The 14,816-nt window shown below is 40.1% G+C and overlaps 1 protein-coding gene across 2 annotated transcripts in view; it reads right to left on the reverse strand.

Annotated features, from left to right (window-relative positions):
* LOC109917994 (sodium/hydrogen exchanger 5-like) overlaps positions 1 to 14,816 on the reverse strand; it is a 229,057-nt gene that overhangs the window by 123,828 nt on the left and 90,413 nt on the right. For both annotated transcript variants that reach the window (XM_048605598.1, XM_048605597.1), the window contains exons 2-3: positions 6,538 to 6,840; positions 323 to 486 (exon numbers count right to left, since the gene is read on the reverse strand). In XM_048605598.1, coding sequence (XP_048461555.1) covers positions 323 to 486; positions 6,538 to 6,840 — 467 coding nt within the window. The remainder of the gene's footprint in view (positions 1 to 322; positions 487 to 6,537; positions 6,841 to 14,816) is intronic.

A 14,816-nucleotide genomic window follows, 5' to 3' on the forward strand; every position in this document is an offset into this window, starting at 1 on the left:
AAGTCTCAAAGGTGTAAAGAGAAAACAAAAATGATTAATAGTTCAAGTCTGGAACACTGACATAGGGTTGGCTACACAGCACGGCTAGGATAACAAGGAACAGAGAGGAGACAATAAGAGGAAGTCCAGAGTTAAAGTCAGAGGTCCTGTGGTGGGTTAAAGTTGACGAAAGCAAGGTAGAGTCGACTTGAAGTGACGTCCAGGTTTAAAGATGTGTACAAGATGTATGAGTCCAGAAGCTATTTGAAAAACAGAATAACACAAGCGAGTTTCTGTAGATTACAAAGTGTAATATGCAAATGCAAAACAAGTGTTTACTTACAACAGTTACAGCATCATTAAGGAGCGACTCTCCAAACACAATGATGAACAGAGTTTCATTAACGTGGACTTCCTCAAACACAGCTATTACTGCCACTGGGTCCACGGCAGATATCAGACTGCCAAAAAGCAAGAAATCGAGCAAATCTGCTTCCACTTTAGGATCTGAAGAAAATGAGCAAGATATTAGAGAAAATCACTTCTACAATAAATATAGTATTTCAGAATTCAGTGAGTGAATACAAACCCTTCCAGGTTAGGAGCAGAGGAACAGGAGCAGGCCATTCAGCCCACTGAGCCTGTTCTGCTAATCAATACGATCATTGCTGATCATTCACCTTTAATGCTTTTTTTCCTCTGTTATGGATCAGACCAACGTCCCCCCCCACAATATATCAAGGGATTTGCCTAGACCCTGACTCTTATTTATAGGCAAGTGTAAAGTGCTGTGTACAAGATCTAATTTGATTGGTCTCACTACTTGGCTTTAAGCAAAACACCACTTTATTTTTACTGCTATTTAAAATACCAACAAAAGAGAGAAGAATTGGCACAACTTTAACTCTATTGGAAAACTTAATAGAACAATCAATTATCTAACTACTAAACAGCAGCTGTTCCAATATAGCAACATCCCATAGACACCCTTGGTAAAGGCAATTTCAGTAAAATAGATTGTTTCACATGCAACATTTCTCCAGTCCAGGAGGAAAGAACATCAAGAGAAAATTCTGGCAGAGCGGGAGAGAATGCAAGCATTTTGCTGTAGCAGGGAGGTATGTATGGCAGTTTCAAAACCCCAACTACTGAAAGGTAAACCAAAACCCTGGTTCTGTGGGAGCCTAACTCCACTCATTCATGCTCTCTCTATTGTTCCAACCATAAAAAAAATCAAAGCCTCACAAGCTGTTTACTTTATAGGCTTAGAAGAGACAGCTCGTCATCTGTGGCTCAAAACCGCTCTTCAAACAAAAAGGACAACATTCACCTCTTAAAGCCATAGTATCGTCCACCCCCCCGAATCATTCCCAAATCTCTTCATATCCTTTGAACTTAGAAATCTGTCAGTCTGTAGTTTTAAACATACTCAGTGTTGGAGCTTCCACAGTCGTCTGGGGTAGAGAATTCCAAAGATTCACTCCCCTTTGAATAAAATAAAACCTCCCCTATTTTGGTACCGTGTGTCATCCCTTTAATTTTGAAACTGTATCCTTTGGTTCTAGACAAATACAGAAATCTTACCTGCATTTGCTCTGTCTATCCCTTTAAGTATTTTATAGATTCCAATGAGGTCACCTGTCATTCTTCAAAACAGTCAGAGAGTACCTGCCCAATTTTCTCAATCCTTCTTCAGAGAGCAGTCCTACCATCCCAGAAACAAGTCTGGCATACCTTTGTTGTACTCCATTAAAAACAATAATATCCTTGCAAAGGCAAGGAGACCAACTCTGTATCCAATACTGCTGGTGCAGTCTAACCAAACTCCTATACAATCGTAACAACTCCTGTACTCAAATCCTCTTATGATGAAGACTAACATGCCGTACGACTTTCCATTAGCATGCTACACATGCCTGACAGCCCTCAGCAACTCACTGTCAAGGACACCCAAGACCCCTTGTACATTTCACATCCTCTTACTATTTCAGAGGCACTTAGCACCAGGATTCTTTCTAAGTTGCACGGCTACTCCGAGGGTCCGTGCATGCCAATCGACATGCCGACACATGCACTTCCGGTTTCTCCAGCTGCTGCCGCACACAGACCTTGGAGTCGGTGCAGCGGCTGGACAAATTAGAAGGAACGTGAGATCTGCACACCTGTTCTTTCTACCAAAATAGATAACCTCATTATTTTCACATTACTTCCCATCTGTCATATTCTTGCCCACTCACTAAGTCTGTCCAAATCCTTTGGAAGCCACTTTGCTCCTTCCTCACAACAATCAATCCCGCCTAGCTTTGTCTCATATGTGTACTTGTAAATTTTACATTTAATAATCATTGATATAGATTGTGAACAGTTGGAGCTCAAATTCTGATCCTTGTGGTATCCCACCAGTAGCACCCTGCCAGTGTGAGAATGACCCGTTTATTAGCACTCTCCGTTTTCTGTCTGTTAGCCAATCCTTTATCCACATCAGCACACTGCCTCCTATCGCTGTGCTTTAATTTTGCTGACAACCTTGTGTGGTGGAAGTTATCGAAAGCCTGCCAGACTACATCCACTGACTGCCCTTTATCAATAATGTTAGCAACATCCTTGAAATACTCCAACAGATTGTCAAACTCAATTTCCCATTCATAAAATCATGCTGCATTTGCTCAATCAAATCATTATTACCCAAGTATCGATTTATCACCTTCTTTATCACAGATTCTAGATGTTTTCCTACTGATGTCAGGTTTACGGGATTACAGTTCCGTTTTCTCTCTCTCTCTCTCTTCTTAAATAGTGAGGTAGCATTTGCAATTTGCAACCTGCAGGAACCATTGTAGAATCTACAGAACTTTGGAAAATGATTACAATTGCATCATCTATCTCCACGGTATCCCTTTCAGTGTTCTGTATTTTGAAATTAGGTACTGGCATTTATCAGTTAGTCATTCTCATTAATTTCTCCAGCTTGACCTACTTACTAATTTCCTTCAATTCCTCATTCTCCCTCATCATTTGGATCTTTGATTCTGAGAGATTTCTTGAATTTTCATCAGGAAGACAGACAAAGATAATCATTTGGTTTCTGTGCCAGTTCTCCATTCCTCAGTAAATTCTCCTGAATCTGCTTGTCATGGACCCACATAAGCCTGAGTCAAAGACTTACTTTTTACATACCAATTGAATTTATGTTAGTCCATTGTTACATTTTGTGCTAGTTTAAATTCACATTGTATTCTTCCCTTTTTAATTTTGTTGGTCATCTGTTGTATTCTAAAAGCCTCCCAGTCCTTAGGTTTACCATTATTTCTAGTAACTTTGTAGGCCTTTTCTTTTACACATCTACAATCCTTGGCTTCCTTTGTTAGCCATGGTTCACTGACTTCCTTTGGATTTTTGTGCCTTGAAGCAATGTATAGCTGCTGTAAGCTAAGTAATGTAATTTAAAGTGCCTATGTACCACAATACCTTTTAATGGATTTTCTCAAACAAAAACAGAAATTGCTGGAAAAACTCAGCAGGTCTGGCAGCAACTGGAGAGTGAAATCAGAGTTAACTTTTCAGGTCCAGTGACCCTTCTTCAGAACAGGTTAAGAAGAACTGGCTAAGTAGTGTATCACTGTCTCAGTTCTGTCCTATAAAGTCAGCCTAGATTCTGGAGTGAGACTTCAATTATGATTCAGAGGTAAGAGTGCTAAAAACTGAGGCATGGCTTACACAACGATACATTGTAATGGAGAATCTCTTATTGAGTCATTTTATCCTAAACATTGTATAGTGTTACACTGAAATTCAACCAAAACACTTCATCCCAAGACAAGCTTCGTACTCTTCAAGCTCTTCAATCTTCGCCAGACCAACAAATTAAAGCTTGTGTTTAATTCAAAGCAGGGGAGGAGTGCTGCATCTGTCAGCTTCCATAGCCTCTGCATTCCTGCCCTAAATTCTATGGCAGTACATTGTACCAAACATGATTCCCCATTAGCTATTAGTACCCAACTGTGGTTAAAGCATCAAAAATAATGGCAGCAGTATGCAAGAGGAGGCAATCATTTAAACTGTGTGTTAGAAATGAAAAGGATTTCAAAAAAAAAGGGTAAAACAGTCCTTTGACAAAATTGATCAGCCAACAGTGCTCACCAGAATGATTTATGTTTGGGTCATGTTATTGTTCACACATATTACATCAACGTCATCTCTCATCTGACTATAATTCAATCCCAGCACCTGCTACTGTAGGAAAGCAGATCAATGTTTGCAATCAACAAACATGCCTTTTGGATTTGAGTCAAATCTGACCTGAATTAATCAGCCAGCAGTTATGTCAATGACCAACATGCGAAAATGTTAAATATCTGACAGCCAGTTAGCGAAGGAGCTTTAGGTCTTGACAAAGTGAGACATTACACATATACTCCTCACTCTCCACGCCATCGCTGGAGTTATTTCTGACTACACCAAATGAATAAAATAAATCAATTAACTGATAAGGGACCCTGTAACAAAAACAAAAACTCCAATGGAAACTTATAAAGTTAAATTAAAAAGTCATTCTCAGGGTTGATAATGCACTCCAGCCCTTGTATAGCCCATTGTTCATGGATGACCTCACATGTATCAGTGGACACCATGTACTCCTTTCCCATGATCACTGGGAAAAAGTGCCCCTAGTCTTTTGAGCAAAATAAAACATTAAAGTGACAACCGAGCAGAACAAACACCCCTTAAATGGGAAAAGCTGCTTTCTGCTCTGTCGAGTAAATAACGTTCAAATCAAAAAATTAACAGATGAACAGCTCTTTAAATGGGCATTGCAGCAAAAACAAAACTTAAAAGGAAATATTATAAATTAAAACCAAATGTTTCATTCATGATGCACTGCAGCCCATGTGGTGCCTAATGGTCGTGGAAGGTCTCAAAGTGCCCACTCTCCAGAGATATGATGGGTGCAAAAGTACACGTGGAAGAGAGGTACAAGTGTTATATGTGCACATCATTATCTAATTTTTGACTGCCAGTTGTCGTCCCACCACCACCACCAAATCTGGAAGCATATAACTTATTTTATATAACATGTTGCCTGCTTTCATTTTACGCCTGCTTTGAAATATTTTTTCTCTGTACTGACTGCTATATTTTAAGCCCATTCGGTGATTCCATACGAAACTGAGGAACAGACTCAACAGAAGGAAGTTGAAGAAGGGAAATGAGTTTGAGTAAATGAGCTAAATGGTGATTTTGCAATCCTGCAGCTACAGTTGGTGGGCTGTGTTCACTGACAACATTAAATCCTAGTATGGTTACAGCACAGAGAAACCAATTCAGACCATTGAGCAGGTTCCCGCTTTCTGCAAGAGCAATTTGAGAGTCCCACTCCTTCCATCTTCCCCATAGGCTCTCCAATCTTCAGGTGCATATCTAACTCCCTTTTTAAAAAAAACAACTACACACAGCTTCACCATTTCAGGCACTGCATCCCACCATTCAATATGTAGACAAGTTTATCCTCATACCAACTGTGGTTAATTTTCTAAAACACCTAAAATCTGTGTCCTCTACTACTCGATCCTTCTGCCATGGCCTTCCTGTTTAGACTTTTGATAACTTTTGAATACTGTCGAATTCCTTCTCAACCATCTCTTCCCCACCACTACTTCTGCAATCTGTCATCTAGTTGAAGTCCTCATTCTTGGGATCATTCTCATGAATCTGTTTGCATCCTTTCTCTAAGTCCTTCACATCTTTCCTGAAGTGATGCCTAGAATGGGACACAGTTGAGGCAGAGCCATGACCTTATAAAGGTCTGTCACAACATCATATAGTAGCAGAAACAGGCCTTAAGACTACAACCCTGTCCATGTTCCTTTTGTGTGCAGTTTCTATGCTGACACTGTTTTCATGTTTGATGATAGTCTAAGATGTTGAAGGCAATGAAAAAGGAAAATGGAGCAAGGTATAACCAAATATCTCTTCATTTTCAGAATTAAGACTAACCCCAAGGAGATTAGGACGATGAAATTACATCTTAAATCTTTTATGCACCAGGATTTCCAACAGGCACCTTGTAAAATTCTCACTTTAAATTGTTCCAAGGGCTGCTTATTATCAACAACTGAATGAAGCAGACTAACAGCTTTAACTGCAGCACCAATCAGCACCTTATTAGAGCTCCTTATGCAGTGCCTTGGCTCAAACCCATCTAAGTGTCACATTACCAGATACAAAAGTTATGAATGGACCTAAATTGCAAGCACAAGTCAATAGGAAACACAGACAAAATACTGAATTGAAGGAACATGGATAAATAGATTCTGGACACTGTAATTGCACAACTCTGATTGTAGACAGGTAAAATGATACAGACTCAACCTTCTAATGCTGGTGGGAGAAAAGATCCCAACAGCTAAGCTTGGAAAAAAGATAAGCATTTGTATTTATCAGCCCAGATACTGTTTAAGGCTCTCACATTGTCCTTTGTGGACAGCGGAGAGCTCTGTCACTGTATAGATTGATCCGCAATGGTAAATACAGCAAGGGTCATGCTGGACTGCAACTTACCCATGAGCCCAGCTAGCTTGATGCCCCAAAGTGCTATTCCGGTTGTGAATGAATTCCAGAGGGTGCCGATTGCTGCGTACATCAGAATGGCACCAAAGTTGTCAAAGAAGAGCCTGCTGGGCATGAAGTATCCTGAGTCGAGCACAATGGGCGGAAGAAGGAAGAGGAAGAAGGTATCTGGGTCCAGCTGGTACTCTGGCTTCTTGGCAGCTGCAAGGACTATCCCGCCAAGGCCTAAACCAAGAAAGATCAGCAAACAGCTTTCGGGCACTACAGTCGTCACCTTGCTGGAGAGGTGGAACACTGGAAATGAATACACAAGGAAATGTCAGTAGGCAATCTTTGCTGATCATAAACATTTTCACTTACAAATGCAAACTATAGTTATTGCAGGCGTACAGTCTGAGAGGGCAGGAGATTGATTACTCTGTATTATTGTGAAACACTTTAAGTTAAAATAATGTCAAAGTTGTGCATAAAATCGAATGATCAGGCTACCACCCTCCTCCTCACAGTTCTGTTCATAGGAAGTAGAGACTAAGGGCACAGTGGGCATTGATGGCATGGGACAACTTGTGTGTACAAAAGGGATGAAGGAAAATGGGACAAAAGAGCGAGAGAAGTCACATGGACAGGGAGAGCAGGAGAATTACTGTGAGGGGGTTAGAGTTCATGCAGGGAAGAAGAACGAGGGAATAGAAAGGAGGGTGAGTGGAAGACAAGAAAGGACTGAGACGGTGGAGATTAGTAATTCATGGTAAATACTGTATTTATTTTTTAGACTTGCTTAATATTTTGTCAATTTTTTTAGAATGGATTTAGAGAGAGAGAGAATGAGAAAGCAGCATTGGCTCAATGGTATCCAATGACTGCCTTGCTCACTCTGAATATGAAAGACTGCAGGTTTATTTCTTTACAGAACATTGAGCACATAATCTAGAACAAAAACAACATTGCTGGAAAACAGGTCTGGCAGCATCTGTGAAGGAGAAAATGGAGTTAACGTTTCGGGTCCGAGGACCCTTCCTCAGAACTGGAGCAAATAATCTAGTCTGGCACTTCATTCCATAACTGTGGGATTGCTGGACTGATGTAGGTGCTGTCTTTTGAATGAGATATCAATGGGACATTTCTGCTGGGGTTTAATGAAGGTCCTCATGGCATTAGTTAAGAAGAGCAGGGAATCCTTCTGGTGTTATTGGCAATATTTAGCTATAAACTAACATCACAAAAATAGATTTTGTGTTTATTTATCTCATTACTTTTCATGGGAGATTGCTGTGTGCCAACATTTACTATAGCAACTACATCTTCTGGAGTATTGTGTACCGTTTTGGTCACCCTGTTATGGGAAGGATATTATTCAACTGGAGAGAGTTCAGAAAAGATTTACCAGGGTATTACCAGGAAGGGAGGGCTTGAGATATAAAATTGGACTGGAAAGGCTGGAACTTTTTCACCAGAGTGTAGGAGGTTAAGGGGTGACCTTATTGAGGTTTATAAAATCATGAGGGGTATAGATAAGGTAAACTCAGGTGTGTGTTTCCCTAGAGTGAGGGAGTTCAAAACTAGGGGATGTATTTTTAAGGTGAGAAGAGAAAGATTTAAAAAGGACACACGGGGCAATTTTTTTTTTACTCAGAGTGTGGTTCATGTGTGGAATGAATTGCCAGAGGAAGCGGTGGATGCAGGTACAGTTACAATGTTTAAAAGGCATTTGGATAAGTACATGAATAGGAAAGGTTTGGAGGGATATGGGCCAAGTGCAGGCACGTGGGACTAGTTTAGCTCGGGAACACGGTCAGCATGGACTAGTTGGACCAAAGGGTCTTTTCCATGCTGTGCGACTCTATGACACTTCAGTGACCATAAAGTACCATACAATGTGAGGATCCTCGAGAGGGTGCAAAAGGAGATTAATTAGAATAGTTCCAGGGTGGGGGCTTTCAGCTAAAAGGTTAAGTTGGAGAAGGTGCGATGGTTCTCCTTAGAGTAAATGAGATTGAGGGGAAAGTTGATAGACATGTACAAGATTATGATAGGGTTTGCTAAGGTTCAAATCAAAACTGTTACCAACAGCTGATGAAACTGGGGATGGTGGACATAAACTTGAGATTTTTGACAACAAGAGAGAGGATGCAAGGAAAAACAGTGAGTGATAATGATCTGCCTACAAAAGTAATGGAAGTGGAGATGATAAATGATCTTAAAAGGAAACTGAATGGCCATTTTAGGAAAGAAATCTTGCAGATTTACCAGAGTAAAGCAGGGGAATGGAATTGATTAGATTGCACTGCAATAAGACAACATGGGCTTGATGGGCTGAATGGTCTCTATGCCCTCATGATTTTATGACTCATGACTCCATGAAAGGTGCTATATCAATGCAAGTGAATTTTCTATCCGGAAGTGAAATTTTTATGAGATGGTACAGCATATTCCTGCACAACAGGCACAGTTAAGATACAAAACATTCTACATGCAAGACTTTCAAGTGTACAGATAAGGTCTTGGAAGTCAGATATGATAACAATCTCCATTCACAAGTAAATGGTAACTCATAACCTTGACACTTGATAGCTATCAAGTTAGCCTCACTTGCAGCCTCATACAATGTAGTTGTCAAGATCTGGTTTATGTATCAAGATAAGGCTTGTGTATAACATGTTGCTGGGCACTGAATGTTACTCAGTTAACATACAGGCTTTTCATCACACATTCTTCCTTTAAACACACCTCAGACACAGGGAAGAAAAACTTCTCTTTTGTTTCTAGTTTTATGGCTCTGATATGTTATCAGTTTTGTCAGACTCAACTGAGCTTTAATAAAAGGATGAAAGTAAGATTAACTAGAATAGAAAACAGATGAAGAGGAAGGGAAATATAGAGGGTAGGTAGAAAATGAAGGCTTTTTCAATTCTATTTTAATTATTTTGGAATATAGGAATCACTGTAATTAAATTAGCTCATATTTGAGTAAGAATACTCACTTCAGCAGTTGATTCACTTATTAAACATCACACTACATTCTGATAGCTCTATTCTCAAACCATGTTTGAAGTGACATTTTAAGTGGTCTATAATCCTTTTATTATTTTGAAGGAATGTTGTCTTAGAAACAGAATTTTTATGTCAAGCTTGCATGTTTTTTGACAGTCTGACAATGTTAATTGCCAACCTGATAATACTGTTGTATCATTGACCGCATCTGCCACACAAATTCATATAGTTGGCTGAAACGGCTACAAAAGACAGTCAGAGCTGGTGCTTCTTAACACTAAGGGGCAACACCTGCTGGAAAATTCATTTAGAGACGTGAAAGCAGACACTGAGGTTAGCAATGATACCTCTGTTATCTCTGTTTATTTTTTCTGATCACTGTGTTCAGAGATGTCATTTCACACCTCAGAAGCAGGTGGGACTTGAACCCGGGCCTTCTGATCCAAAGGCAGGGACACTACCACCATGCCACAGACTCCATCTCTCTTACTGTAATTTTCTTCTCTTTAAGTTGTTTTCTTTAACCTATTTTTTTCTACTCAACCTGTTTGGAGGTGTTATTACACACCTCTGGAGCAGGTGGACTTGAACCCTGGCCTCCCAGTCCAGGGGTAGGGACTCTACCACTGCGCCACAACAGAGCCCTTATCTCCCTTACTCTGAACTCAAATTGTTTGTCAATATCACTGACTCCAATAGAGTATAATGCCTGTGGTGCAGTGGTAGTGCCCCTGCCTCTGATCCAGAAGGTTTAGTTCACGCCCTGCCTGCTCCAAGGTGTGCAATAATGTCTCTGAACAGGTTGCTTTTACTATGGACTGCTAGCCACTTTGGTAAGGTGCATAAGGCAGGCTGCAACATCTGGAATCTGAATATCGCACTTCCAGGTGTTGTGGGGAGCTAAATATAGCACAGGCCCGAGGAAACAGAATTGTTTTTCCGCACACATTCTTCCAGGGAAAACATCTTTCCATATATTGAATATTCCATGTCCCACAGATTTGAAGTCAGACTCTGTGGGATTCTTCAATGTTACACAATCCTGAGACACCACTTTGCAATAAGATATCATTGTTCGCATTTGAGTAATTGTATAGTTAGAATGAGTTTATAGATACAGTGATGCTTCCTCCTACAAACTATTCCTTTCACAAATTCCAATTCGAAGGGCTTCAAAAGGACAAAAGTAAAAATGTAGATGACAGTATTCCATTCCCTTCTTTAGTAAGAAGCTGAGTTTCAAAGCATTGTGCATCAGAAACTGTGAAACCAAAACAAATTAAACATCATCATTTCCAAACTTAATATCTGTACTTCTTTTAACCCAAGAAGGACATTAAGCCTCATTTCATCTCCCATCTGGATGACAACACTTACAACAAGGTCACGGCCCAGACCATTATGCAAACCAGCCTTCCATCTATTGACTCCATCTATACTTCCTGCTGCCTCGGGAAAGCAACCAACATAATCAAAGACCCCTCCCACCCCAGTTATACTCTCTGCCACCCTCTTCTGTCAGGCAGAAGATATAAAAGTTTGAATACATTTCCGAATAGATTTGAGAACAGCTTCTTCCCCACTGTTATCAGACTTTTGAACAGACTCTCAAATGTTAATTCTGATCTCTGTCTCTGCAACTGTAAAACTGTATTCCGCACTCTGTTCAGCCACCCTGATGAACTTTGTATGGTATGATCTGCCTGTATAGCATGCAAAACAACACTTTGCACTGTATCTCAGCACACGTGACAACAATCAATCAATCAAACAATCAATCCATTTCACAGCGTCCCAGTGAAAGGCTCCCCAAAATTACATGCTCAGGTACTGGATTGAAAACTGAACTCACAGTCTCCAAACTTGTAGACATAATGCCACCAATGGAGCCATGCTGACAGCAAAAGAGCAATTTTAACCTGACCTGCCAGGCAGGAAACCTATGGAGTCAGGCGGAACACCAAATTTACACTCCACCCAATAATATTCTGCATTGACTTCAATAGAGAATAAAACTGGGCAGGCGGAAAACTAGATCTGTATCTGATTCTGACAGTTACTTGGTGGGTGGGTTAAGTTAAAATTGTTTCCATTAACTTTACCCTCATTTTAAGTTTTAATGATGATTCATGGCTGCAGCATCAAGTCAAGTGCAGATTAGAAACAAAACTGGAAAATATTGAATTATCAATTGCTGTTTTACCTCCCTCTAGACAAGCCTACCTGAACATAAAAATGTTTGATTTTAAAACAAAAAGAAACAGTTTTGTTTGTGCTTGATGAATCACAACACAGGCTGAATTGGTATATGTGACTAAAGAGGTCACCCACTTTTCTGCCACCTTGTGAATTTCAATACCTTCATCCTTATAATGAGTGGCAACACACACTGAGGTATATATATAATATTGTGTGATATTTCCAAAACTAAACAGCCCAATTTTCTAAGCCTATTTGTGCATTTAAGAAAAGCTTTGAGAGTTGTAGGTGTTTTTGTTTGACATAACGTACCATATCTTTGGTAATATTTTGCATTGCTTCATGAAGTGAACAGCTATTGTCATGGTGAACTCAGTATCTGTTCCAGTGACAAACAGCAAAACCTTGTATTTAAATCAACCTGTTGGGATAACCTCCCGAGCACGTGGGACTTGAATCCAAACCTTCTGGCCCAGATGTAGAGGAGCTGCTAATGCACTAGAGCCAGCTCTCAACTTTATACAATTGACCATCAGTTGGAATCCATTCTGTCTTCAATCTCTAGGAATGTTACTTAAAATCTAAAACAGAAGATTACGGGGTTTTTTCGAACTACTCAGAGCTTAAAGAAATGCCTGTGATGTATTCTCAGCAGGGATCATTGATGTGGAACTCCCTCAATGACTGGTATCTACCCATGTCATAGAATCCTTACAGTGCAGGTAAGGTCTTTTGGCCCATCATGTCTGCACCACCCAATCCATCCTATCCCCAAAACCCCACATTTACCAGAGCTAACCCACCTAGCCTGCACATTCCTGGACACCATGGCCAATTTAGCATGGCCAATCCACCTAACCTGCACATCTTTGGATTGTGGGAGGAAAGCGGAGCACCCAGGGAGAACTTACAAACTTCACACAGACAGTCACCCAAGGCTGCAGTCGAGCCTGGGTTCCTGGTGCTGTGAGGCAGTAGAGCTAACCATTGTGCCACCATGTCCCGTTCTAAAACAACGTTATCTTCCATAATGGAGTCAAGTGTACAAATTAGATATTCACTTATTTTTATTTTAAAAAGTAGTTTATTCCGAAATACTTCCACCTTATTTAAATAATGTCATCAAATATCACAGATCTGTTCATGTTTGACTCATAATTAGGACCCTTGTGTTTCTAATTTTAAGCGGTCTAAATTACCACTTTAAAGGAAAGGGAAAGAGACGACAAGCAACATTGGAGATGGATACACAGCCCTGTCGAGACTAAGGAGTGTAGTGCAATAAAATTAGGCACAATTCTTTACCATGGTAACAAGTTTGCATTAAGAGGATTTATGTGTCACACATCAACATGGAACATCTCGAGCCTCAGCTCCCCACAGAAAAAAATCCTTTTAATGTCAAGAGTTAGCATAGAAATGTAGAAATCTTACTTAAGGGTTTTAAACATCACTCAATTATTTAAAGATGAAGACTTTTCTGTGCAGTATTAACACTGTGGGTACCTGAGAACATGTTTGCTCATCTGTGCACTATTAGCAGGGTATTGTTGGTTTAGGCATATTTTCTGTGTCACAAATCTGACTGTGCAAGACTTCTGGTTTCCTCGGTGGGGCCGGGGAAATAAACTGAACAAAATAGGATTTAACCAATGAAAACATTTCAGTCAAAATATATCTGAAGTAAGTGCAGAAAGGGGAAGAATAGAATTAAGAGGAGGAGTTCAAGCTGCAAAAAAAATAAGGTTGGTGGAATGGACAAGTTAATTAGAAACACAAAGGTCTGTGCTTTATGGGGAGTGATATTGCTTACCCATCTGTTTACACTAACCGTATTATGATGTAATTTTCACGTCAATTGGTTTGTTGAAAGCTCATTCACCCATTAATTTTTTTTAAAATGTTGGACAGGCTGGCGTGTTTGGTGCAACCCACCTTTATGGAAACCAGCGTGGGTTGGGCATTATCTGTCATATTTTATACTCCCCCTGCCGAATACAGACCTGTCACTGGCTGTAAACTCCAGTCCCATTCAAGAGAAGATAAAAGAATAGGAGAAACAAGTGACTAATATGCTGGCTGTGTTAAAGGTTAATGTTTAACAGTTTCAGATTATTACAGCTGCAATTTTTTCCTGATTTTTAACAGCCTTTATTAACACACTGCCTGTGAGGCAAAATTTCTTCCGGACTCGTACTTACTGAATGCATAATATTTTTCCAAACTAACAGCTACCTTTTCATTGCCCAATTTCCTCAACATTTTTGTCAGCATCACCTCTTACATAAATTGGCTGAGTGATTTTGAAATTTGAATCCAAGGCCTTTCGGGTAAATTTGATTCAAGCACCTGCCATAAGCACTAAAGATAGTCCTCTAAACATAAGTGTGTCTAAAGTACCATTTGTGGTTCTAAGTTTGTTTCAATCAAACATTAACATTGTAAGTGAGATGGAATATTGTGTTGCTTATTCTTACCTGTAAGTGAAATAAGGGAGGAAATGGATTATAAAGAAATCTGATAGATTCCCTACAGTGTGGAAGCAGGCCATTCAGCCCATCTAGTCCACACTGACCCTCCAAAGAGCAACCCACTCAGACTCTGCTACCCAATCCCTGCATTTCCCATGGCCAGTCCACCTAACCTGCACATCCCTGGATGCTATGGGCAATTTAGCATGGCCCATGCCCCTAGCCTGTGTACTTTTGGTGTGTGAGAGGACACTGAAGCACCCGGAGGAATCCCACGCAGACACAGCAAGAATGTGCAAACTCCACACAGGAACTCCCCCACGAGGCTGTAATTGAACCTGGGTCCCTGGCACTGTGAGGCAGCAGCGCTACGATGTTGCACAATGCAATACAACCTTGTATATTTATTGCAATCGCATCGTCAAAATCTTTTGATACTTTTCTATCTACAAACCCTATCCCTCTGAAAGAAACCAGAAAAGAGATCACTGTTGATAGATATTTGTTAGTGAGCAGTCAAATGGTCATTACTCCTTATATTGAAACCTAGGAATTACAAACAGGGATAGGGTCACTCGACTCGAAACGTTAACTCTGATTTCTTTATAC

The sequence above is a fragment of the Rhincodon typus genome, chromosome 15 (genome assembly GCF_021869965.1).
Source record: "Rhincodon typus isolate 14 chromosome 15, sRhiTyp1.1, whole genome shotgun sequence".
Lineage (NCBI taxonomy): Eukaryota > Metazoa > Chordata > Chondrichthyes > Orectolobiformes > Rhincodontidae > Rhincodon > Rhincodon typus.